The sequence below is a fragment of the Panthera onca genome, chromosome C2 (assembly GCF_046562875.1).
Source record: "Panthera onca isolate mPanOnc1 chromosome C2, mPanOnc1 haplotype 2, whole genome shotgun sequence".
NCBI classification, from domain to species: domain Eukaryota; kingdom Metazoa; phylum Chordata; class Mammalia; order Carnivora; family Felidae; genus Panthera; species Panthera onca.
This window is the reverse complement of record NC_138347.1, coordinates 75,099,542-75,127,430: the sequence shown is the minus strand read 5'-3', so window position 1 is coordinate 75,127,430 and position 27,889 is coordinate 75,099,542. Positions and strand designations below refer to the sequence as shown.

At 41.1% G+C, this 27,889-nt stretch overlaps 1 protein-coding gene across 1 annotated transcript in view; it reads right to left on the bottom strand.

The window, feature by feature from the left end:
- The window catches only part of LOC132674462 (putative cation-transporting ATPase 13A4), a 71,466-nt gene that overhangs the window by 25,599 nt on the left and 17,978 nt on the right, over positions 1-27,889 (bottom strand). Inside the window, exons 7-18 of the mRNA XM_078453123.2 lie at positions 25,228-25,398; positions 24,007-24,164; positions 23,211-23,399; positions 20,639-20,700; positions 16,832-16,982; positions 15,121-15,207; positions 14,745-14,898; positions 13,484-13,595; positions 7,944-8,068; positions 3,308-3,468; positions 2,364-2,486; positions 1,071-1,150 (exon numbers count right to left, since the gene is read on the bottom strand). Coding sequence (XP_078309249.1) covers positions 1,071-1,150; positions 2,364-2,486; positions 3,308-3,468; positions 7,944-8,068; positions 13,484-13,595; positions 14,745-14,898; positions 15,121-15,207; positions 16,832-16,982; positions 20,639-20,700; positions 23,211-23,399; positions 24,007-24,164; positions 25,228-25,398 — 1,573 coding nt within the window. The remainder of the gene's footprint in view (positions 1-1,070; positions 1,151-2,363; positions 2,487-3,307; positions 3,469-7,943; positions 8,069-13,483; positions 13,596-14,744; positions 14,899-15,120; positions 15,208-16,831; positions 16,983-20,638; positions 20,701-23,210; positions 23,400-24,006; positions 24,165-25,227; positions 25,399-27,889) is intronic.

Sequence of the window (27,889 nt, the reverse complement as noted above, 5' to 3'; positions counted from 1 at the left end):
CTACAAAGTGTTATGAGTATTCAGTGAGATGCTGTAGGGAAAAGTGTCTTCTGATTTCTAAAACAATAAACGAAAATTACTTGGTGCTGTAAATAGTAACAGGGCAGGAAATTTGCCATTTTAGCAGTCACTCAACTAACAAATGCCCAGACTTTGAAGAAAGAAAATATATTCCTGCGTCAGGATCGCTCTTTGAGGGTGAGTGCATCCTGCTGGCTTTAATTCTTGACAAAGATTATGGATAGTGTGCTTTTTAAGGTAGGAGTGCTCTGACAGTATTTATAGGATTTGCTGTACTTGCCTTCCACACTGTCCTATGAAGGCAACTAGTTTACTATCTAGGTTTTCAACCAAGTTAAGAAGACAGGACTTTCTGAATCAAGAAGCTTGCCTAGTGACTAAATCAGGGGGGATGAAGTGGGAGTGAAAAAGATTAGGAGTCATGTCTATATGGTCCAGCACCAGAAATGAAGAAAACTTACAGGACTCCATGGGTTCTGTTAACAGGAAATAAAGGGTCTCAAATGATGGGCACTTTATTTGAACTGCCTATTCTCTAATGCAGATCCTTTGTGTTAAAAGAGAAGTATTATTCTGATTCAGGACAGAGAAGATACTTTGCCATATAAATATTTCAGTATTTTTAAGGTTATGTGAATCCCTTGCCATACGAATCTCCTTATGTCACAGCTGTGATGATAATGTATAATGTCTAAATTGTCATTGTACCTTCAGGAGCTGAACTCAAACTATCCTTCCAGGTTCATTTCTCACCACACACTTTCACGTCCCATATGTTCTAGTCCAGTGGTTCTCAACTCTGGGTGCAAAATTGACCCATTTGAGGAGCGTTGAAAAAACACTGATGTCCAAGCCCCACATGAACAACTGAATTAGAATATCTGGACAGTGGGGTCCTGGGACTGTTATTTTTTCAAAGCTCCCAGGGTGACTGTCATAGGCAGTTAGGTTCAGAACCACTGCCTTAGGGGACTTCTTGTACCTCTTACACTCTCCCTGACTGTCATGCTCCAGGCACTTCATACCACCTGAATTGGTAAAGAACCTACTCCAGTTTCTGAAATTCTTCCACCAGACTGGATTTCTGCCCAGGAGACATTCTTGCAAAGATTGTTCCATTTATCAGTATCTGTAAGGAACCCAAGAGAAACTTTATATCACGTCAGTTGGTCATACATGAGATAATTGATAATACTTAGAAGGCTGACTGGAAAATAACATCCATGAATGGCAAAACACAATTTGTTTCCAAGAAGTCTTTTTTTTTTTTTTTTTTTTTTTTATTTTTAAGACATTGAGACCTTGGTCATCAAGTAGGCGACCAAGGAGACCAAAAATCAGTCAAGATGACTGCTTAATAAAAATATTGGATGAAAATGATGACCTTCAGATATTTAGCTGAACTGCCATCAAGAAAGTGGTCAAAAATTCCTGAGCTTAATGGAATCTTGAACCAGTAGAGTATGAGAAATTGCAAGATATCGAGAGGTCAGCATCCTAGGGAAAGGAAAGGAGGCAACAGCTTCTCAGAAAATTGTTCAGAACGAGCAGGAAAAACAGCCTCATGATGAAATAGTGACAATTAGTGGTCTTTGATTTAACCATGCCATCTGGGCTTGACCAATTGTGGAGCTCAGCTGATATCCCAAGTCTAATTTTGGCTATGGAACATTGGTGGTTTGGAGATATAATAAATGTATACCAGCTCCATCCACCTGAGCTTTATTCTACAGAGTCTGAATTCTGTTAGATCTCTGTGCTCCTTGCTGTTCTTGAAAGTAACTCAGCTTAGTCTTTAATCTTTTTGTCTTAAACAGTGCCTAAGATGATAAGCAATTGAATACAAATAATTTATCTTTGGATTACACTAGACACAATCTTTCTTTAGTTTGTCCACCTGTTATGTATATAACTTACCTGCCCCTGCTATGGGTTTATTCTTCATCAGAAAATTGTTATCTTTGACCCTTTCTTGTGTAGACTCTCTATCAAAAACCTAACAGAATTCCTTTCTTGGGCTGCTTTCCTCTATAATTGATGGATTTCCCCTTCACCGTTAGACCCCTCACCATGGCAGTATGAAGACAGCCACCCAAAAGCAATCCTTATGACTTGAGAAGCTCCTAATACTTTATTTCTCTAGATGGTGAGAAATGGGCTAATCAAATTTACTAATTTTAAACCTATCTAGAAATGAGACAACAAAATGTTTTTGCCCCTTTATGACACATTCAATAGGTATTTCTTACCTACTTAAAAGTTTGAAATTACTTAAGAACATGCTCTGTAAGTGACTTCATTGGCATCTTTACTGGGAGACTGATAACCCTCTTAGAACTTACCTTTGGGAGTAGGCTACTGAAATGTTGACTTATAACCTGAAAGGATTTTCCACTTAAGGCAAAATGGTAACTTCCCTCTCTGCCATGATCAGAGACTTCTTCCTTGATATTAATGTAATTATCCTGCAAAAGCAAAACACAAGTTATTTTAGACACTTGATAGAGTGGTAAAGGACCACAAGTATATCAGAGAGAGGCAGTGACGACTGGCCTCTCTCTTTAAGAGAGACTGGGGTCTCTCTTTAAGAGTCACACTCCAGCACCAATTCCTCAGAGAAACACTTTGTCTTTGCTGGATCAATCTTTGCACATCACAGCCTCTAGTGAATAGAATAACACTCATGTCCTGTTCTCATCCTGATTTGATCTTGGTGAGTCCCAGAGAAGAGCACATTTCACAAAATTCAAGCGTAAAATACAAAGCACTACAGCTTAACAAGTCTCTCCCTGAAGTGAGAAATTACCATTTTTTTTCTTACAGAATTAATATTGTTCCACAAGGACACAATAGAGATAGGATACTGAATGATTGGGAATACATGGATAAAACTTTCTTTTCCCAGCCCAAAGACATAGTCTAATTTTCCAATGTGCACAGCAGTTTCTCTCCCAGGGACTAAATCTCCTTAGGACCCAGTGGGATGGTTAGCAAGCAAAAGGAGGATGAGAAATTAGATTCACAGTCCCCCTTACTACATTTTTTCTCCTATAGGGCCAACATTATTACACTTAAAATAATGGATCCTTTCCAGGACCCACAACGACACTATACATTAAAGCTCAGTAGGAACAGTATGAGAAATGGATGAGTTCTTCGAACTGCATAGGTGTTAGACATTTGGGGAAATTTGTTGACCCTAGGTCACCTCTACATCTCTGCCAGTCAAAGTTGCTCAGAAGTCAACACTATGAGCCAAGTTAGAGAAGTCTGTTTTTAGGTGTACCTGATTGCTGTGTGCAATGGACTTCTCTTCTACTAATTTCCAAGATATAGCGGCTGATGAGGACCCAGTGATTTCATTCGCTTCAATCAGAATGACTTGTTGGCTTTCAGAAACCATTCCAGACTTTCTGGCCACTGTTATTGCGGTCTGAAGATTGTCACCTATAAGAAAGGAAGGGTATAGCAAGGTGAGGTTGAAAAGATAGAACCAATTCATGCAGGGCCTGGAAAACTAGGGTAAGGAGTCCAGAATTTATTTTAGGTGTGAAAAGAAATAATTTCTAAGTCTCTCTCATGCTGATTCTCCATGAATCCATGATCCCTTTCATGATTCTTATTGCTTTTTATCTGGTTACTTCATAACCCACCAGTTTTTCCAGAGAGTGGAAAGAAAAAACAAAAAGGCAAAATTCAAATCTATTTCCATCATTTTTCAGCTTGGTAAACGTTTACCAAAACCCTACTGATTTAATATAGTACCAGGTGTTTCCACTTTCAGCCAAATTGGAATAAGACCACTAAAATCTATCTCTCCCACTGATTACAATGGGAAACTATGGGAAAAATACAAAAAGCAACTATCTGAGGACTTTGAAAAGTAAACAAAAGCAGGTAGAATGTGGAAGGGAGTCAAATTTGGAGAAATAATCTACAAGGTGGTGATATTCTTGGTTTTATTTTTTTCTCTCACATGTGTGACCTGAGTGTGAACCCCAGTCCCAGTGCTGTGAAGGATGCTAAATACAACTCCAAAAGAAACTTAGTCTTTCTGACCAGAGAAACTAGAAAAAGAAAAAGCTTAAAGGCTGAAGAACTATGGGGCAGACCCTGGAAAGGAGACAGCTAGACAACCAGACTAACTTACTGGGTGAACTCAACCCAGAGCTGTGCATGTGCAGAATAAACCCAGGGAAGGAGAGTAGAAGCCTCAAGAATTGAACTATGATAGGAATCACCTCCCATGTCCTATAGTTTTGCTTGCTCAAACAAACAAAAATCACCCTCACCATTCTCCAGGGGATTTTAACAAGATCCGAAATCTCACACTATAATATTTTAAATGTTCAAGAAAGTCAACCTATAAAACACCTGGAAAATGTGGTCAATTCTCAAGAAAAGAAAAGACAATCAACCATTGCTTGTACCAGGATGACCCAGATGCTAGAATTTACCAATGTTCTTAAAGCAGCTGTTATAAGCTTCCTCCATGAGGTAAAGGTTACCACTCTTAAAATAAATGACAAGATAGAAGTTCTTAAGAGAAAAAAATATATATACTCTATAAATAACCAAATGACGGCTTTAGAATTGAACAATATAATAACTGAAATAAAAAATTCCCTGGATGCTCTCAAAAGCCAAATAGAGGTGACAGGAGAGGGAGGCAGTGAATTTGAAGATAGGTAAGTAGAAATTATACAATCTGAAAAACGGAGAGAAAATTAAAAAAACAAAAGAACAGAGACTGGAGAATGACAACAGTCATGTCACTAGAGTCCAGGAAGGAAAGGAGAAAGGAATCAAAACAGGAAAAAATATTTTGAAGAAATAAAGCAGGTAAGTTCCCAGATACGGTAAAAGATTTAAATTCATAGATTTAAGAAGCCCAGCGAATCCCAGTAAGATAAACTCAATGAGATCCATACCCAGAAACATTACAATCAAACTTCTAAAAACAAAGATAGAAAATACCTTAGAAACGGCAAGAGAAAATAATACATTATATATTAGGGAATGATTACTCAAATTATTACAGATTTGTCATCAAAAAACATGGAGGCAAAATGACAGTGAAATATCTTTGAAGTGCCGAAGAAAGAACTGTGAAGCTTTGAAAGTACCCTTCAGAAAGGAAAGAGAGATAAGACATTCTTAGAGGAAGGGAAACTAAGATAATTTGTTGCTAGCAGACATACTCGGAAATGCTAACAGTTCTTTAGGCTGAAAGGAAAGGACACCAGAGGGAAACTTCTAACATTAGGAATAAAAACATAGCAACAGAAATAATGAAGATCTGGGTAAATATAAAAGTCTATTTTTCTTCCATTTGTGTGTAACTCGTGCCTATTGAAAGTGAAAACCTTAACATGGCATGGTGGGGTTTTCATTGTCATATACGCGACAACCATAACATAAAGGAGAGAAGGCAAAGGACGTTCATGGTTGTAAGCCTTCTTGAAAGGGTAGGTACAGATGTGATTGCTAGAGCAACCACTGAACAATAAATAACATCTGACTGCCTATCCCTAACATGGCTTTCTTCAGGTCTCTACCAAAGTACGTATGAGGAAGCCCAGAAGAGCTAACGGTGGGCAGGAGTTTCTCTACCCTGAGGCCAGAGCCCTGAGAGCGAAGAAGTGTCCACAATGCCTCAGCAGGTCACCAATAGTTGGGCTGCTTTGCAGCACAGGACACTTTTGCCATCCACTACCTGAGAAGTTCCACGCCTGAGCCTCAGTCATCTGACAGAGAATATAACAACCTACTTTAGAAGTCTCAGAAGCTAGAGAGGAAAATATCAGGCAGAACAACCAGAACAACACATGACAGACAAAATAGAGCAGTTGTTGGAGATAGATAAAACCTGCAGTAACTCCGGGAGCCTTGCGGGGCTCAATCTGTTAAGCGTCCGACTTCATCTCAGGTCATGATCTCACCACGGTTTGTGGGTTCAAGCCCTACCTCAGGCTCTGTGCTGATAGCTCAGAGCCTGGAGCCTGCTTCAGATTCTGTGTTTCCCTCTCTCTCTGCCCCTCCCACGCCTGCTCGCACGCTCTCTTTCTCTCTCTTTCAAAAATTAAAGAAAAAAAACATTTCTACACAGTAAAGAAAAAAAACTTTGCATTATCTCATTAAAAATAATAAGTGCACTTAAGAAAACTCAAATGTAGCCCTTCTCCTCTAACGCCCCCCCACCCTTAAAAAAGGTTTTCTAGAGCTATTCCCACCCCAAAACGTGATTTCAGATCTCAACATTAAGAGGTAATTTGAAGGAGATAATGGTCATTTTTGGAACCTGAGTTTATGGTTTGGAAAAACTGGATGCAAAAAAAAATCTTAAAACATGTTGGCAAATTATAAAAATGTGAGAATAACAAGAAAAAAGATAAGAGACTGAGAACATAAATCCAGAAAGCCTATCATGTGAATAACAGAAATTCCAGAAGGGAAAAAAGAAGAGACAGAGCAAAGGCCATAATTAAATGAACAATAGAAGAACTTTCCCTGACAGGAAGAAGATAGATTAAAAGTGTTTACTTTTAATTAGTTAATGAAATCAATGGGACAAAAAGACAAACATATAGACATATTCTGGCAGTATTTGTAAACTCCGAAGTTGAAGAAAAGGACAATATACAGAAGAGAATAAATTACCTACAGTGGACTGGCATTGGACTTGTAATAACACCTAGAGATCATTAAGGAAAAAACAGGACTATAACCCCCAAATCCTACACCCAGACAAGACGGCATTCACCTGTCAGAGCCAAGAAAGATACTCCAGGGTATGTAAGAAATTAGAGACCATAACATCCTTCTATCCTATCCAAGGACAAGCCTTGAGAAGAAAAATTTAACCCAGCAAGCAAAGAAACAGAACAGAAATTCCAATATGAGTGAAGAAGTGAAGAAGCGGGGTACAGAGTGATGCGTCCTTATTTCTACCTAAATCTCAATACTAAGGATAGATTATGGAAATGTGTAAAATAAGTGCTAAATAAAGATTTTTGAAACAGACGGGTCATGATGTAAGGGCAATTCTAAGTAGCAAATTAGCTCAGCAATACCTACAAGTTGGATTGAGGGACTAAAAAGGAAGAAGGTAAAAGGGACCCCTAAGTCTCTTGTATTGTGGGGGTAGAATGGGAGGTGGGAGGTACAGAGGAGAAAGTAGAAGTATCCTAGACTGGGAAATAAGGGCTCTGGTGGGGAAATAGTGTACCTTGGCGACACAACTATCAGAGTTCAATGCACCTGACTGGAAAGCAGGGAAAGAAAGGCACGCACTTAAATTTGAACACATGAAGAAATGATCTATTCTCCACTAAGAAGCATTCATTAAGAAATTTCACACACTTTTCTTGCATGATCCTTTCTCACCACTCCCTTGATTTGGGGTTTGAGAGAAGCACAGGGGACAGTTTTTTGTTTTGTTTTTTTGTTTGTTTTGTTTTTGTTTTTGTTTTTGTTTTTACCACCAGAATAATAAATGGGCCTTCAGGGTAGTTTACACACCATGCTGACTAAGCATTTCTCTTCCTACTAACATTTAACAAAAATTGTCATCTGTGCCTGACCCACGTCTTCTTGTCAGTCAGGGGTTATTTCAAATGGCCTTTCTCAGAGAGGACACCACATATAAAGTAGCCAGTTAAGACATCACCCTGTTTTGTTTTATGTACCTCATAACTCTTATTGCCAGCTGCTTGTTTGATCAACTGATTGATTTCCTATCTCATCCCACCTGGATGGAAACTTGGTGAGAGCAGTAATTTTGCCTTTTCTGTTGCAGATCTCCAACACCTAGAATGGTGTCCCACCCACAGTAGGTAGTCAACAGTCTTTGTGAAATGAATGGATCTTGTCTATTTCCACATCAAATTCTTTCTGTTTCCATGTACAACTTTGTTATATACCTGTGATCATTACAGTCCTTATCCGGGCAGAGATGAGCTCTTCCAGAACTGGTTTTGTTTCTTCTTTCAACCGATTCTCCAAGATGAGCAATCCCAGAAATATCAGGTCTGCTTCTACTTTGTCCCTGGAAACATATATATAATTGAACAGAAATAACACAATATGGGGGCGCCCGGGTGGCTCAGTCAAACATCCGACTCTTGACTTTGGCTCAAGTCATTATCTCATGGTTCATGAGATTGAGCCCCACGTTGGGCTCCACACTGATGGCATGGAACCTGCTTGGGATTCTGTCTCTCCCTTTCTGTCACCCTCTCCTCTGCTGGTTCTCTCTTTCTCTCAAAATAAATAAATTAAAAAAAAAGAAATAGCACAATGTGGTCTTTCTTAGGGGAAGCAAAACCAAAGCAAAGGCAAATATGATCCTATCAGAAGTGGTTCCCATTCACCCACTTAAGCACCATTCCTTAAACACTGAATATGTGCCAGTAAATATGCAGAAAGAAGACAGGAAGGGACATGAAGGATACTGAGATATTTGCTCTGACTGAATCAATTGGAAGAGAGAGTATTTACTAAACAAAAGATTTGCTTTAACCTTCCTAGAGAATGAACTAAATGACCCCAAGTCTTCTTTCTGCTGTGGCTAGTCTGGTTTCCAACACCTCACCTGTTAGCAACCCCCAGAGAGGTATTCTAGAATGGAAACATGAAAAGTAAGTGAGACTCAAGAACAATAAAATAAAATGCTAGTCTCTCCTGAATCCAAGCCTATAAGCAATATTATTTTAGCCCCAGGAGTTCTCAGACTCAAAAAATAGCCCCTCTTTTATTTTTATTTATGTATTTATTTAGTTAGTTAGTTTATTTATTTTGAGAGAGACAGCACAAGTGGGGCGGTAGGGGGTGGGGGAGAGGAGAGAGAGAGGACCCCAGCAGGCTCCGTGCTGCCAATGCAGAGCCCGATGTAGGACTCAAACTCACGAACTTTGAGATCATGATCGGAGCCAAAACCAAGAGTCAGATGCTTAACCAACTGAGCCACCCAGGCATCCCAAAAGAGCCCCTATTTTAAAGCCAAGCTCCTCCCTCTCTTCTTCCCTCAGTGGAGAGCATTGTTCTTCTGCATATAGTATGAATGTTTCTGGAAAGAAGAGGGGCTTCTGAGGCTCCCGTCCACCTCAGTAAAATTTCCAAGACATTCCATAGGATTAAGTGCAGGGAAGTATATCTGGGGTTGGAGCTCCAAAAATTCTGCCATGATTCACTTATCTGAGACCCAGACACCTCTAGCAGACACAAAAGCAACATACCAGCATTGCCTAATTCTGTCTGAAATATGGGTGAAAGCAGCACCCAGCAGGACCCACCTTGCCCTACTTGCCACGGGCATCTCACAGCTGGGTCTCCTGTCAGCCAGCGGCATCAACTAGAGTTAGTCATGCTTCTAGGACCCTGCTAACACCTCCACCAGAGTAGTCAGAAGTGGGCACAGTTTGCGCTACTCGCTCCAGGCATTCCCCAGTCTTCTGAACCTGGCATTGAAATCTTTCCATAATCTGGTTCCAAACTATCTCTCCAGCTTTACCTATCACTAAATTCTTCACCTACCCTAACCTCCTGACAAGGTGGACCAGCCAACATGGCTATGTTCTGTACTCAACCATCTCTAAATATTTGCTCTGAACTGCCATGAGACATTCTTTCTTACTTTACGGAAAAGGTTGTAAGTTCACCATGATCTGCCATTGAAGAAACCCTGCCTGTTTTTATTCCGAGGCCCAATTCACAGGCCCGTCCCCATAAAAACCTTCCCATGGGGGTAAATATAATTGCTCCCTCAGGATCTTACCTCTAGCTCAGTGTAGCACACATTTTATTTGTTTATATACCTCTTGCCATTCTTTGTTATCTGATCTGTCTCAACAACCTGAGGGCAAGCCTGCCTAGTTCAGAGACAGGCTCAACAACATGTGCACGGCGCCCAACAGAGGAAGTGCTCAGCCAGGGTTCCCTTAGTCGAAATGCTTTGATGCCTGATGTGACCTTTTTTTTTCTTTGACAAGCAGCCGAGGAAAATGTATTTTCTCTTTCAGAAATTCTGCTGCCAGAAGAGTTTTTATGGAAAGCAAAGCCAGTCAGTCTGTCAAGTGAATGACCATTTACTGAATACCTAAATGAGGGCAAGGAACAGGGCTGAGGAGAAGGGGGAGAGAATGTGCAGAAACTATAGTAGCCCCTAATTCTGGGGATTTCACATTTAACCAGGAGGAGAAGGGGGACTTGATTGCCTCGTTTGTATGGAAGGCTGGGAAAAGTACCAAGAGGTACAAATAATGGTCCTATGGAGTCAGATAGGAAGGTGTAATCATTTCTGGGTACAGTGATAGGAGAAACTTTCCTGGAACAGGGGATATTTGAGCTACTCTTTGAAGGATAACTTAGTTGATGACTGAATGAGGTCCTCCAAACTTTCTAGTGGCCCTCGTATCCAAACCTCAGGCTTTGGCTATTTTCAGAGATATGACATAAGCCAACCACAAGGCACCAGGTTGGGTCAAGGAAATGGCCACAGAGTCAGCCATCTGATGTAGTCTGCAGCCTATCCCGGCACTCATGTTTCTGGTTCCCCCGGCACATGGCCTTCATAGGGTTCCATGCACAGTAATCAGGATATTAACTAGTTCTTAACCCAGATCTGCCACTACCTTTGCTGTGTGACCATGGGCAAATCACTTTCTCTGTCTGCTAATCTACTTCTTCTTTTGTAAAAGAAGGTAGTAAAACTAATGCATCTCCAAGATCTCTTCTAGCCCTAACACTACATGATTCTTCTTTTCATGAGTTTCAATATAAATCAAGAAGTAGAGAAGAAGTGGTCTCTTGAGGGATCTGAAGCTCTGCAACCTGGAATAGTGAGCTACCTTTTCCTGCTTCCTGAACAGACAGTATATCTCCTCCTGACGCATCTAAAAATAATCAAGAATGGGGAATGTGATGCAAAGGGGATATTGTCATCCATGAGATTACATTTCCTGTCCTTGGAATCCAGGCTGTTTTTAAAGGTTGAAATATGCAAAAAGTGGGCTGAGAACCCTCAAAGAAATTATGGTATCAGGGTTGGAAGCACTCTGCGCGCGTGCATGCACACACACACACGCACACCCTAGAAAAAATTTTCTGCTCTAATTAGGGATTAGCAAAGCTTAGGTAAATTAACTAAGCTAGGAGTAGATGTATGGTGATGTGGTTTTAGCACAGGAGGGGCAAATTGACAACCTAAGATTAGATCCTATTGGATCCTATAAGGGTTTAGATCTTGCCAGACTTTGAAACGTTGGAATTTCAATGCTGTTAGCCCAGGCATGTACTCTCCTGTGTGCCACAACCCTCACAATTCCCTATTGGTTATCCGTCTTCACCATTAGTGCTTTGTTATATGCACCAGCTCAAAAATCATGAGTTTGAAACTGGTAGATATGCAACTATTTATTATAATCATCAGAAATAGCAGAATAGCCAGAGTCTTAATATATATCTGTCAATGGGTTCTCAAGAAACAAAGTTCCATTCCCAATTCTGCCACAACCTGACCCCAGGTTTGTTTGTTTGTTTCCTTCAAATGTGAGATCCAGTCTCAAAGTTCACACTCTTAGCTCTCTGACTTGAGTAACTTTAATGGCCCGAGTCAATTAAATTACAACAAATACCCAGAGTTGTAATAGCCCGAGTTTTAAGGATCAATCTAAGCGGGCCTCAGGACTCCAATACTCAGTAATCTTTGATGAGCCATTTCCCCCTCTGGACCCCACTATCCATTCACAAAGTGACAGAGTTGGACCCTGTTGGTGGTTTTCAGCAGGAGAGGCGCTGCCTCTAGAAGGCATTTTGGAAACCTTGTAGGCATCCAAGCAAGATTTCCTGCAATGACCAATGCACCATGAAGAATTCCCCTGCATCTCACATGCCTCTTGAATATTTTACAGGTCATCCTTTCATGGACATTAAAAAATCATTTATACTTTCAGTACTGGGTTATACTGTTTATAATGTACTATTATTATACTATATGGTATCTGTGTTATTATAGCATATCTAATACTACGAATATTATATTAAACAAATATAAATTGTTATACTTCCCCCATGCTGTGTTTTACATATAAACACAAAGTATTTTTTAAACACTTTTGATATTCTATTGAATTTTTCAGAAATGTAACTGCCATGTAAAGTGAGAAGAGATTATACTGTTTGATTCAGTTTTACCAAGTGTTTGTAACCATTTCAGAGTCACCTCCCTGACAGCAAGCAAGACTGCTGGCAGTATTTGCAACTCCAATATGTAAATGCACCTGTATCAGTCTGCACAGTGATTCTGCACACAGGGGCCAGCAACATATTGCTTCATTTAGATTTAGTGGAGTCAGCTGAGCATTCACTGAAATATTACTTTTTGTCATGAATTGCATGTTTGCTTCTATGTTTACTATATAACAGGGCATGGTCTTTACTTCTATTTTTTTTAATTTTTATTTATTTTTTTTTTTACATTTTTATTTATTTTTGAGAGACAGAGAGAGACAGAGTATGAGTCGGGGAGGGCCAGAAAGAGAGGGAGACACAGAATCCGAAGCAGGCCCCAGGCTCCGAGCTGTCAGCACAGAGCCCGACGCGGGGCTTGAACCCACGAACCGTGAGATCATGACCTGAGCCGAAGTTGGACACCCAACCGAGCCACTCAGACGCCCCAGTTCTTATAGAAAATACGTGCTGATCAAATTACATACAAATTTTATTTTAAAGGAAGTGGTACAAAATATAATGACAATAGGAGTGTTGAATCTGATAGGATTGAGCACAAGTATGTTAGACCTCCCAAATTCAAGATCCAAAATAACAAAATAAGTCCTGATTATCTCCACAGCAGTGTTACCCCCAGAAGCTGACAGAGTACTGGACATGGCAGTGAAGGTGAAATAAACAAGGTAGCCTATAAATGGTGGAAAATACAACAACAAATTTGAGCGCATAAATACTGGAGTCCATTTTAGTTTTTAGGCACCTCTTTTACATCTCAAAACTACCTCCTGAATGGCTCTTCTGATTCTGTGTAAGTCTAAACTCTGTTCATTTGTTTCATTAAGTTGCAAATTTATCAATTGTTTTTCAGACAGATGTCATGTTTTCTAGCAACTAATTCACTAACTCTAACAAAAAATGAGCTACTTGTATTTGTTTCAAAACGGGGTCGTCACCACAATTTCAAACTCTCTGAAACGTTGGTTATTTTCCTATGTCTGTTTTTACAAAGCTGTACAATGATGTCATATTTTATAGTTTATACAGTTTTTTCTCAGAAATTCTCCCAGGGTTCACATCAGCTTTGTGGCTGAGGCAGGACAAGGATGACTCTATCCCTGTTTACCAAGTTCAGAGACATTTTATGCACGCCAATCCAGCAAGCTGTATTGTTCAGTCCACTGCCCAGTCCACTGCCCAGCAAACCATTCTGCTTTATCAAATCCTCCCTACTTACCTGGTGAAGGCAGTGGTGTGATGATCCATTTCTAGCTTCTTGTAGGCCAGTGCTATGACCCGGAAGCCCTGTGTCGTGTAAATCTGAAGTTCACTAACAAAACTAGTTGGTACTGTTCAGAAAATAAGGCAAGATTAGTATGCAACATTTATTCCGCTGGTACCGGTGGAAAAATTCTTTATAAACAGATCCAACTCTGTCCCAAGAAAACACACCTCGTAAAAGATACACAAATAAGTCAGTGAGAACCCTAGATATAATTATACTGTCAGGGTTGGGATCCAGTGAAGCTGAAATGAGAAAAAAGCAGGACAAAAAAAGAAAAAAGAAAAAAAGATGGGAATCGTGTGTAATTCTTTTTTCTCCAGTTTGACCAACAAGCATTCATTGAGAGTCTGCTTACCATGTATGTGTCAGATATTGGCTCTACAGAGACTGAACGGCAGACCCTGCTTTAAAGATCTCTGTCGGGTTAGTAACAACCAGTGGAATGAGATCATTGCCAGTGTAATGAGATCTAAGCAATTGCAGTGTGCTATGGAAACATTTCGAGGTGCTTGTATCATCCTGGCGGGAAGTGGGTAGACGAAGGAAGAGGAAAGGCATTTTGGCCAAGGGAGCATCATATGCTCAGACATAGAGACACAAGACAGCAAGACTTGAGTAGTGAGTTCAGCTCGGGGGAAGCATGAGGAGAGAGGATAGGAGTGGCAAGGCATATCTGGAAAGTGTGGTAGGATCCAGATCATGAAGGACTTATGTGTGATCCTAAAGGAGTCTGAGACTATCCTGGAACCTATGGGAAGTGACCGAAAGAATAGCAGCAAGAAAGTGACAACAGGGTTATACTATGTGGTGGAAAAACCAATCTGGCCACAGTATGAAGGGTGAATCGGAGTAGGGGAACCTGGGACCAGGATTTACCAAACATTGAAGTGATCCAGGGGAAAGGTGATGAGGGTCTGGGTGGATGGAATGAGAGGGCCATGGATCAGCAATTGATAAAATAGAGGCTCTGAAAGAGAGGGAGGAATCAGGGCCGAGTCCTAAATTGGGAGTAGCGGCAGAAATTCGTAATACCATTCACCAAGATGGAAAATACAGGAAGTGAGAAAGAGAAGTATTGAGTTTGGGATGCCAGTTGGGTTACCGAATTAGCAATGGCCAGTAGGCAATTAAATTTATAGATCATGTGCTGATGGGACACATTTGGGCTGGAAAAAACAGATCCGTCTGTTGAATCACAAGTCTGTTCGCTTACCTGTCTCAGGTTGGCAAAAGCTGGCCACCCTTTCTGGTGCACCTTTCATGAATGCCAGCCGGTCACCCCCCATCTCTTGGACAATGACTGTCATCCTCTGCAGTGCTGATGAGAATGGGAACAGATGCAGGATTGCAATTCCTTCCACTGGGACCTGGTTGAGGGAGGGGGAATGGAGAGGGACATACCAACATAGCTTCTAGCTAGTCAAGAGTTCACTACTCCCTCAATTCTTATTTTAGCAAATACGGGAAGCAAGGTCTTAGCAATTTTCACCTATGGAATTCAAAGAAGACACGTCTGTCTTCAAAATTTTCCCTTCAAAAATTTCCCTTTGAGTCTGGGCATTTGGGGGTGGATAGCAGACAAGGCTTACCTGGCTGGCTGTTTTGCAGGGCTTAACTACCATGGCATGTGCTGGCACTCCCTTGATGTGGAAATCGTCCCCAGAAACAGCCATCTCCTGTTTCACAAATGGGATATTTCTTTGTAGAGATTTAGTTCTTATTCGTCCACTGATACCACGCTCAAACCCCCTCTTTGAGAAAATCCTCAGGCCACCTTGATGTATTCTCAGTGTCACCTCCCTCAGTCAGATGGAGGTGAACCAGACTTATTTTGCCATGGGGCGCGGGGGGGGGGGAGTGCATTGGAAATGCCACAGAACTTGCAAGGCAGACACCTCTGAATTATTCATGCAATTTATCCTGCTTTCTCTGTTGGAATGTGCTGCATAAAGGTTCATTCTCCGCTTCTGAAAAGCTTAACTTGAAAATAGTGAGCATGAAGAGGCAGGCTTGTGTGAGGCAAGCACCATACTGTCTTTGTTTTCCCAGAGTTCGACACTGTTCCCACCCTTCCTTCTCTGTCTAATTTGAATCGATAGTCCTCAGGGCCAGGCAGGGCAGGGACTGTGATGTACGTGGCTAGTGTTCAGTAAACGCTCAGTAATTGGTGTAATAATAACTCTAAATTATAGTCAAAGGAACCTTTTACCCAAAGATGTCAAAATGCTTTGTAATCATATCATCCAGCAGCTGAAACAATCTCAGAAAGGAAATTGTAATTCCTACTTAAAGATACAGAAAAACAGTGACCCAGAAGAAATGGGGGGACTGGCAGAGTGATATCAGACTGCTACAGAGCCATATCCCACTAGCGCTGGAGGGGACCCTAGAGACTGTCTCCTTTAGCAGGGTAGCACGCGGGAATCACTGAGGCCTAGAACTGCACAGGGCTTCCGGGAGTAGGAGTGGGCTTGTGGCGAGCGTTTCCTGTATTACACAGGGTCTATCTTCTATGTCAACCACAGCAACTCCAACTGTTGGTTTTTTAATAGAATGTTTCTGAATAGGTTTCCTTTGGAGAAAAGATTCCAGCTCTGTTATTTCATTTTGTTTGTTTGTTTTATATGAACACTGCTGATCTAAATCAAGCCCTTTTGTTTTAAGGTCATGGGAGCCAACACTTGAACAAGAGGGATGCCTTCACAGGGTCAAGCAGTCAGAGCAGAGCCAAAACTGGAACCGGGAAACCAGAGACCTGGTCCTGAACTATACGTTTTGCTCTTAAATCTACTTCAAAATCTCAACAAAAGCTCTTTCACGGTTTCCCTTTTTATTTCTTCCAGTCTTAGAAACAAAGTCAATATTCATTTAATAGGAATAAAACTTTGGGTAACAATGAATTATCCTAAGCAGTGGAGACAGTGCTGTTTCCTAATCCCCATGTTCTAGAAAACTTTACAACCAGACATTGCTCAAAAGTTGGAAAATAATTATACAGCAATTATGTTGTCTCAAGAGTTGGAAGATATAGAATAATTGTATGAATATGGTTAACCTACAATGTCCCAGGCATACTATCAGGGATTTTTTTTTAAATGCATCATTCCATTTATCCTCATAATAACTCCACAATGGAGATACTATTATTAGTTAAATTGTACAGATGAGGAAAACAGACTTAGATTAGTTTGTCCATCACTACTGCATGTACCTCTATATTGAAAGTATTGAATATGATAAAATCTGTGTTGCTCTGGCATTGAAGAAGCTTCTTAGGTCATGTGCAGAGCAGGATCTTACCCAGGTGGTGGCTTCAAACATCTTGAGATCCAGAGGATCTCCCTGGATGGTCCCATCAAGAAGAATCAGAGAGTGGCAGCTGGCCATGGCCGCACACAGCGGGCCCCATGGCAAAGACCTGCCGGACACAAAGCTGTGGACTTCTTGGAACCTGAAGGAGAAAAGGGAAGGGCCTTCAGTCTATCCATCCATGCTAAAATGGAGCTTGTGGAAGTAAATATCTGTTGAAAAATTACTGCAGCATGCATGGTTACACTGGCATGCATCTTCTAATGCCCCCAAATTAATCATGCTTTATTTAGCCGTTATTCTTCTATAAATTCAGCAAGCGTGAGAAAGGTCTTTGAGGTTTGTCTCAAACTCTTTCTTTTCCTTGCTCTTTCTCTGGCACTGATTTAATCCCAGAGGTATAGAAAAAACTAGAAGTATCACCCTTAGTTTGAAACACATCCACTACCACCCCAACTACCAGACCGCTTCATTTCCAATGTGGTGAGAAGCACAGGCTAGCTCATTGTATGGCTGTGTGTGTATATGTGCATCTTCACTCAACCCTTCGGGGCAGGCATACATTTTTCCATCTTTCTCTCCAACATATCTGACGTTTGGCCCACAGCAGATACTCAACAAATGTATGAATGAATAAATGAATGAGTTAATTACTGGAAAACCAAAAGACTTTAATGATAAAGAACTTTAAAAAAAAAAAGCATTTTTGAAAAGGACATTTTGTCCCCCTCTTCCGTCCTGACATCTAGCGTCCATCATCACCATCATTTTTTTATAGAAACTAGCCTCGTCTAAAACCTACTGAGGTACAACTCCAATTGTCACATGCAGGGTTCTTTCACTAAGTCAGAGATGAAGTCATCAAGTGTGGCCTCAGGTTTACTAGATGCATGTCCTTTGAAGCCTTGCTGTCATGTCTTACACGTGGAGCACCGTAGGTGGTCCACAAAGCAGCCCATCCTACGTGGGGGACCTCAGAGGGGCAGGTGCTTCCAAGGGGCCAGAGTCTACATGCTCTTGTTTCAGATTTGTGGACCAGCTCAGCTGTGGCCCTATTATCTCTTCTTCCTCTGGGGCTACATAGGACCTCTAGCTGTGCCTCCAATGTGCAGTTTCCAGACCTCTCTACCACCCTAATTACTCATTACTGGAAAAGTTTTTATGTGTCACATTTTGTCTTAAAACATGCTCTCCAAGATCAGATTATTATTTCCCATGATATGGACACTGAATTTCTTTAAATATGGCCTTAGTTTGCTCTAGCCTTTTATTCCCGAAAGCCTCCCCATCACAGAGCTAACTCATAATCCAGGCGTATTTCTTCCTGGCTTCCTCATTCAAGTTTCCCTACAAGTTCAAAAACCTCTTGGCTGATTACTGACCCTGTTGATTATATTTATTATTATGTATCAGTAGTTCAAGTTGTCTTAGTGGTTTCCAACATGTCCCCCAGTATTTTAGTACACATTAAGCAATCACCAGCAGCGTGATTAACACAGATGCTTAAGCTCACACTGAAAAGCAAACACAGATTAAGGGAAAAAAATCTTATTTTTAAGTTGGCACACATATTGCCATTGCTACGTAATTCTGAATATATAATTCTGAGTTCCTGGGGACTGGGCCAAACTCTTGTTTTTATAACAAATAAATAGAACTCTCTCTCATCCTTGTCCTTGTATTTTTATTTGAATGTTTATGATTGATCCTGCTCAAGTAGCCCAGGTGGCCTTCTAATGGTTCTTGAAGTATCTGGCACATTGGGCAGGAATTTTTGGAAAAGAATTATTAAAGATGAGCTTACCTTTTACAAGAAGATATTTAATAGCCTGTAAGTCAAATGCTGACTTCTACCTAGTATTGAGTAGGTTTTCTCTGATGTTATTAATTAAATTTGGCAATCTTTCTTTTCAAATTTTAAATTTTCCTTTTAGGAAGCAAGAGTAGCAGGCTTAATTAATCAATCAATAACTTAAACATTGTATCAATGTTTTAATTTCAATTTGACAGGTTACATTTATTTCTTTATTTATTTATTTACTTTTTAACATTTATTCATTTTTGAAAGGCAGAGAGAGACAGAGCGCGGACAGGGGAGGGGCAGAGAGAGAGAGGGAGACACAGAAACAGAAGCAGGCTCCAGGCTCCGAGCTGTCAGCACAGAGCCCGACGTGGGGCTCGAACTCACGGACCGCGAGATCACGACCTGAGCTGAAGTCGGCCGCTTAACCGACTTAGCCACCCAGGCGCCCCTGACAGGTTACTTTTAGAAAAGAAAGTTTTGTGAATAAGAGGATGCCTGAATTCAATAAGTGGAAAAGCATTCAAAAGATGGAACATTAAAAAAAAAAAAGGTGGAACATAGTAAGTTCATTTTAATTAAACATTTGCTGGGCACCTGTTATGTGTGCCCATGTGCCTGGTATAGTGCTACAGCACTAGGAACACAAATATAAATAAAAGACCAACTACTCTCAGGATGCTTACGTATTTGAACAAATACATACATTTTTTGTGGAAGCTGAAGCGGAAACATACAAATGAACAGGAAGACCAGGTCTATATCTAAATCTATGTTTGAGACAAAATGAAAAGAACTTGAGAACGTTTAATATTTATAAGAGTTTCTCCTGTGGACCAAAGTGGCTAGAAGCACTGAAATCTATTTGTTAACCCAGGAAATAGACTTGCTTATAAATAATATTTTCATATGAGAATGTATTACACACATGTAATTAAAATATTTTGTGGATAAATTATAGGTCACCTGCATATAAGAAGAACCACAATGTACCTTTTATGTATTAGATGCTTTTGTGATGGAGGATGTGAGGATACGGGGGAAATACTTTCATTTAAAAAAAAATGTAAAAGTCAGATGGTTCGTGTTCTGTTCGCAAGTGGAGGTAGTGACCAGAAAAAGCGGGGGGGGGGGGGGTGCAATGTCAGACATGCCCACAAGAGGGCCACACAAGAGAGCCATGCAAATCATACCACCCCGAGCTGAAAATTGCCAAAAAAACGAGTCTTTTCTGGCCAGAAAGGAGGAGTTGCCCTGCACCCAAAAGGTGGAGTTTCCAGAACTGCAATACCAAAGAAAATGAGTGCATTAGCTACGGGTTCACGGCTGCTGCTCTTCCTGAAACTCACTGTGCACAAGTCAGTGCAGTGTTCTCCTTCCAGGCAAACTGAAAGGCTTCAGTTTGTAGAAGGAATGTTACCTCCCTGAGGGACCGTGTCCTGGTATTCTCCAAATCAGGTACACTGGGTCAACTTCAGGCCCCTCACTAATATGCTGACAGCAAATTACAGTTTTAAGATTTTTTTGCAGGGTGCCTGGGTGGCTTAGTTGGTTAAGCATCTGACTTTGGCTCAGGTCATGATCTGGGCTCTGTGCTGACAGCTCAGAGCCTGGAGCCTTCTTTGGATTCTGTGTCTCCCTCTCTCTCTGCCCCTCCCCTGCTCTCTCTCTCTCTCTCTCTCTCTCCCTCTCGCTTGCTCAAAAATAAATAAACATTAAAAAAATTTAAAAATGGTTTTACAAATCACATCTTAGCAAAGACGCGAAACCCCTCTGTCTCCTAGGTTTGCGAGTGGAATGGGGCAGGGGATAGGGTGTAGGGAGCTATGCATGTTTCAGTAAGACTTGGAAGTGCTCCAAAGAGACATTACATGAAGGCACTCTGGCAACCACTGCTCTGAAGCCAAAATGTCTTCATTATTAATTTTCAGGAGAAAATGCAGAGTATTTTCTCTGGGAAAAGAGAAACTCCAGTGCATTCAGTCCCAGGTACTCACCCACTCCTATCGCAGGGTACGGCTCCCCAGAGATCCAAACCATCCCTTGTTAAGGTGCCTGTCTAAACAGAAACGAGGGCTCGGTTTACTCTGAAGCGACAGCCCATAAGGTATGTTTTAACAGGGAAATATATGTCACAAACACGTTACTGAAATCAGCACCTCAAGGAAGGACACAGTCAGGTGGGAATCCTGGGGTCCTCGGCAGAAGCTTGGACGGCTCCTACCAGTTGTACCAAGCTGGCAATAAAGGAAGAAAACGGTATCTGTCTTACAGACTTCAGAGGCTGGTTGTGAGGATCTAATGGGAAAGTCTTGGTAAGCCTGTAAGAGCTATAAAGTGGGTGAGTCCCAGGTTTTACAGCAGAAGATAAAAGTATGTCATCAGAAATAAGTAATGGGAGTAGACTTTTTCCCTGCTCTAAACAGGTGGTTTGCTCTTTGACACCTGTTAGGTAAAAGAGGGTGCTTTTTGGTATTTCTCTCCGTACAGGATAATGATGAAGAGCTTGGACTCGTTTAAAACACTAGCTGTATGACCTGGGAGAGTTATTTAATCCCTCTGAAACTTGGAGCCCTTACCTGTACAATGTGCTTATAATCGGATGAGGTTATTGTGAACGTCAAATTAGATGATACAAATAAAGTGCTTGATTTAATGTCTGACACAGAGTAAGAGCAAATTATGATAATTACCCCTAATTATTACTTATTTTATGCAAATTCATGTCATAATGATTTGTCCCACCCCTGCTTCTTTTGCCAAGTGCAGGGATGAGATGACCCCACAAATAGAACATTCTTCTTTGTTATGCTAATTGGATCACAAAATAATTCAGAAATGCTGGCAAGAGCCATGTTAGCCTTCTGATCGTGGTAGGTCTCTCTGATAGTCCAGTAACCATGTAATATAGCTCTGATCCTATTACTTTTCTGTCATCAAGAACCTCAATGTCCTGTTTAATGGACACAGGGTTTCCATTTGGGAAGATAGAACAATTCTCAAGATGGATGGCGGTGATGATTGCGCAACAATGTAAGTGCACTTAAAGCCACTTAAAGATGGTTAAAACGGTAAATTTTATGGAATGTTCATTTTGCCACAACAAAAGTAAGAAAAAGGAGAACGACAATTAAAAAAGCAAAAACAGAACCAAAAACCACTCTCAAAGGTACCGCACTGCCTGAAAGGTATGTACAAATGTCTTACCCAGATAGCAAAGGTGTACAAACCTCTCCCATTACTGACGTCTTGCTCTGGTCAAAACCACCGGCTCTATTGCTTTCCTAAATCCACTCATTTGCCCATATTCACCTGCCTATTATACCCTTGTGTTGTATTAATTTTCTATATATTATGATGATTTGACATCTTAAAAAACCTTTCTAAGGAAAGACTCCATCTCCTGGGCTAGCCAATTCTTAGAGATAGTAAGGGACTCCGCGTGCCTTTGACATGCAAACTAATCATCTACCTGGCCCCCTACTCCTCGGGAGGCAATAGTCTGCTGCCTTCATCATCCTGGGGCCAAGGGCCAGAGACCACCCTGCAGCCCAAAGCTCACCCAAATCGTTCAAACTAGCCAGTCATAAGCTGTTTACCCTGCCCTGACCTGCCTTCCCCGTAGAGACCCCAGTAAAGGCCTTGGTCTAGGCATTTCCTCAGATCCCTTATCCAAACTTGCCATTCCTCCCATGGCCCACAGGACTGTGCCTCTCCTTACCAGGAGAACTGTAATGTTAAACTTCTTTCAAAGGCATTGACCTCTCTCTGCAGTCATCAATCCCCTTTATAAATGAAGACCTGGACACAAGACAGCCCATCATCCCTGCCTTACGCTCTCACAGCCCCTACCCTCACTCAGTATAGGCAGACACCAGACCAAAAGAATATATGCAGGAGGAGGTAGAATAAGAGGCTGGTTGGGAATAACTGGCATATAGTCAAGAATAATTTTAAGCAATATACTACAGATGGGAAAATACAGTAAGGATTTGATTGGAGCTTTCCTATAGCCAAGTGCAACTGCCCAAGTAAAATACAGTTAAATAAATCCTTCCCTTTTTAATTCATTCATTATTTATTATGATTAATTATTATTTATTCATAATTATGCATTATTCATTATTATTCATCATTATCATTATTAATTATTTATTTATTCATTATTAAACCAATAAATATTTATTGGGCACTGACTATACGCTAGGCAATATCCTTGACCATGGTAGTGGTCAAGCAGGGACCATAGTGAAGGGTTTAAGTTTTGTTCCTTGTATGTGGTTTTGTCTGGGGAGGGACAGAATGCTACCTTAATTAACTGTGTTTTAGAATACTAGAGCTGGAAGGACTTTCAAAGACCTGCTTATTCAGTACCTACTCTCCCTCTTCTAAACCCTAGAATCTGGAAGCTCAAGAGACGTGCCTTTCCTAGATTACGCATCCAACCAGAGATAAAAGGAAGGCAGATAACACATCCTGTGTTTCCTGCCCCAGAAAAGTGTGAAGCGCCTCTACCCGATGACAACGATGATAAAAATGGCAATGATAATGAGGGTGAAACACACATACCTTGTCAAAGCAGACAAGGTTTAATTGTCCACATACATTGATCCTCTGGGGGCTGATGCAAAAGATGCCTCTCTTCTTCAGCCTCTTCTGGGCATAGATAATGCCTGTGGTCAGAGCAGCAGGTAGAGCAGGAGGGACCGCAATTGTGATGACATCAAGGGCTTTCTTCACCACCTCCTCTGGAGGCTCCTGGGACATAAAGTCACTCTTCAGCTATTACAGGTAAATCAGTCCTGAACAGCGTGGTGCATATGACTTTTTTCCTCCTTTTTGTTTACTTCCTTAGGTCAGATTCCCAGAAATGATATGAGTGGGTCACAAAGTATGCACGGTTTATGGCTCTCATAGATTTTCCAAAGTGCAATGAAACAGTTTGTAATGAGTCATTGCTGCTACCAGCAGAGAACAATGTACAAATTTGCCATGGCCTCACCAACATGGGGTATCCAGGTTTTATTTTCAGCTCCTTATTTAGTAATGCCAAAATACTATGTTACTGGGATAAACATATTCTCAGATCGAAAATGAAAAAATGGTGTAAGAAGTGTAGAAGATGAGAGGCACTGTTGGTAGCTCAGGAAACAGCGACTTGCCCCTCTAGTTCTGATTGTTATAATATTACTTGGGGATCAATCTCTCATATTGGTGAACTGTGAGTACATGTGCAGGTATCAGTGTTTGGCTTTGTTTCCCAGGTTTATAAACCATAGCTGAGATTAAGGTTAACATGCAGAGTATAAATTATACCTCCATGAGTGTTACGTGTGCATGTAGTAAAAGAACAAAAGCAACTTACCCCGTTGAGCACATAGACGCACAAAGTATAGATCATCCCAATGGTTGCTGTCCCTACAAGGCACAGGAGGAACCTGATGGCATCCCTGTAAAGCTTAAAATTCATTGGCTTCGGGTACAGAATGGATCTCACGAGGTCGCCTTTTGCAGTGTTGAATCCTGAAGTAACAAACACACAATCCACATTCTTAGGATGACAAATCTTACTACTAGCACGCTTCTAAGCCTCAACATGGCCTTTGTTTTTCTCTAGAGATATTTCAACAGTGCTTAAACCCAAACACAATTAAAGGATAATTGGGAAGACACCTGAGTGCTAGAATGGAAATATCTTACTTTTTCAGAGCCTATTCCCTTCTGATCTTTCTTCTCTCTACTTTCAAAATCAATGTGACCCAGAGATAGGAAACCACCACACTGGGATCAGAACACAGCCTTGCCCAATATAACTTCATTTTAAGGAAACGACTCACACACACACATACACACACACACACACACGTTACTTGAAATTAAACCATAGGACCCAGTAAATACTGATGGACTTAATTTCTAATACTTTTCAGTGTCAAGTTTTCAATTTCTTTTTAAAAATTTTTTTAATGTTTATTTATTTTTGAGACAGAGGGAGACAGAGCACGAGTGGGGAAGGGGCAGAGAGAGAGGGAGACACAGAATCCGAAACAGGCTCCAGGCTCCGAGCTGTCAGCACAGAGCTCAATGCAGGGCTTGAACCCACAAACCGTGAGATCATGACCTGAGCTGAAGTTGGACGCTTAACCGACTGAGCCACCCAGGCGCCTAAGTTTTCAATTTCTAACCCTGGCTAGAAAAACTTGGGATTTGGGGCTAAAAGATCTAAGTTCTAGACCCAGGTCTTTCAGTGACTAGCTATGTGATTTTTTTTTTTTTAAGTTTGTTCAGATTGTGCTGACCTCAGCCTATTTATGTACGAAGTGGGAACAAGCATCTTTGCTGTGCAGGTTTGATATATAGAGATAGTTTCTAAACTACAAAACATGTTAATAGTAATTATTGTCATAGGTATTTTGTTGACTAAAAGGCATGTGCCATAGTGCAATTCACACTTGAAATATGGAACTTTAATAGGTTTGGTTCGTTATCGAAAGACTATTGCTTACCTAATAGATTTCAGGCACTAGACACACTGAGCAAAAATATTTCATTAAAGTAACATACCAAAGAAGGGATGCTCACTCACCAGTCTGCAGCACCACCGCCCTCACGGTCCCGGAGCACGCTCCCTTAGCTTGGATAACCTCTGTCCCACAGAAAAGGACATGCCTTTTATAGTCGGCTTCACTCTGCGTTTTCCAGGGCATGGAGCTCTCCATCTTGGGCAATGGAGTTTTAGTGACTGGAATACTTTCTCCTATAGAAAACAAACATCTCATTTAAATCACGTATGCACTCACTAGGCATGCGGTGGACGTTTGTTATAAGCCTGCAGGGGGTGGCAGGGACAACCCTAGGTATTAGGGATACAAGGAGATTGTTTTTTAGGAGACTTTTAGTCCCAATAAATAAGAATAATGTATTATAAATACTATAAGTATTGTAACATCCAACAAGGACATTAAAGAAGGCTAGAAATAGCTGTGTAGGGAATAGCAAGTTGTGAGGTCCAGAATGTGGGGCATGGGGAGTGAGGGGCCATGAGACCTGTGCAGGAAACCAAAGCAGGGAAGCCCTAGGTGCACATATTTAAGTGTTTACATGGTTTTTGTAGGCATTAGTGGCAGAAGGGAGTGGGGAGATATTTAAGTGTTTTTTTCAGGAGAGTAATATATTCATGTACGAGAGAGAGTACTCTATCTGCAGTACAGGGAATGGATTGAAGTCTGGTGAGGTTGGAAGCTGGACATCCAGATGGAGAGAACAAAGTCTGACTTATGGCAGCAGGCAGTGAGAGTAAAAGGAAGTCCAGGAGCTGAGAAATAAGAAGGTAAGAAGTTACAAAACTTGGGGAGAGTTTTATATTGGGAGGTCATAGGAACAGAGAAATTCAAAATGGCTTCTTGGTTTCCAACTTGGGGAAATGAGCAGAGGGTGGCATTAGTCATCAACAGAGGGATTATAGGAGGAAGGAAGAGTTGCTTTATGTTCACCATGAGTTGGAGATGTCTTGTGGGATGGCTATGTTGAGACGTCTTGCATTTATTTATTTGAGTCTGGAGTTCAAGGGAGAAGCCTAGACCAGAGACATTTAGTCAAAGTTCACCACCTTACAGGCTATGATTAAAGTCACAGGAGAGAGAAGATTACTGAGGGACCAAGAGTGAGGATAGAAGAGGATAGGACTAGGACATAGCTCTGAGCACTACCAACAATCAGGAGCAGCATGGGCAGGGCGCTATCTTGGACAGTTAGGGAGAAGAGAGTTTTCCAAAAAGAAAGATGGTCAGAATCATCAAAGGCAGCAGAGAGGTCAACAAGAAGAGAAATCTAAAGAATCCATTGGGTTTGGCAATTGGGACATGGGTGACTGCTGCCAGTGACATGGAAGGAGCAGATGGCAGTGGGCTGAAGTGCTAATACAGGGTGGTGAATGACGTTGAGGAAGTAATTAGGGTCTGATCTGTGGAATAAACCTTGTAAAGCCTTCCACTGGCCTTTGAAAAGTGGGCAGTACAAAGTCAGAGATATGTCCCACTGTAGTAGGGCCACTTTTTGCCAGAAGAAAGGTACTTAGCATTGCAGAGGTCCCAGCACTAAAGGAATTTTACAAATCTACGGATTCCTTATATGAAGAAACATGGCCTGCCACGCATTAAAAAAATTGGGGTGGGGGGAGACCATACGCCTGGGTGGCTCAGTCGGTTGAGTGTCTGACTTTGGCTCGGTCATGATCTCACAGTTCGTGAGTTCGGGCCCCATGTTGGGCTCTGTGCTGACAGCTCAGAGACTGGAGACTGTTTCCGACTCTGTGTCTCCCTCTCTCTCTGCTCCTCCCCTGTTCATGCTCTGTTTCTCTCTGTCTCCAAAAATAAATAAACATTAAAAAAACCTTTTTTAATAAAAAAATAAAAAAACATTTTTTGGTAAAGTTACATAGAAGAAAGATACATGTTCTTGTCTCCATTTCATGCCTTCCTGGTCTGTCCTAGAGAAATGGATTCAATTTTGGCTTCAGTGGGAACCACAGTATGTCAATGTGTCTTCTCAGCCCCCTAGTCCATCTGTGAAAAAAACTTTATGATTCTTCTTTATCTTACAGAAATGTTGGCACAACATCTCCTCAAATGTGCACTCGTGAGAACTTGAAGCACTGTGATCTCAAGGTCTCTTCTCTCTGGACCTCAGCTTCCATATCCATGAGATGCAGTGACCTCTAAGGTCCCTCCCTGCTCTAGCAGCATACTACTTAAAAATGAAATTCAATTAGTCCTAAAGTCCCAGTGTGTTTTCAGGCAGCAGATGTGTGACAAATCCTTTGTCGTGAACCTTTTCACATATTCAAGCCAAGGCAGGGAAGAGCTTGGACTTGACCTTCTGGGTTTCAGGATGTCATCAATAGCTTTCATATCTTCCAAGTTTATCAAAAAATATAATTTATGTGAAAATATGGAACATAAAAGTCACAGATGATTTGAAATGTCTAATGATCTCTACAGTCTTTTAAGGTAAAGCGACAGGGTTGCAATAACCTTTGTTCAAGAAGAAAATGCTAAGCACTCAGAAAATTACAACTGTATCAAACATAGGACACAGAAAGCAGCTTTAATTTGAACTCTCCCATCCAGAGCAGGACAGTCAAGTAAGAATTGTGGGAGTGTAATATCCCACAGCAAGCCCCAGCTTTGCCACTGTTGTTCTGATAGAGAAGGAACCTGGGAGAGCTTGCCAAGGCTGTAAGTCGTGAG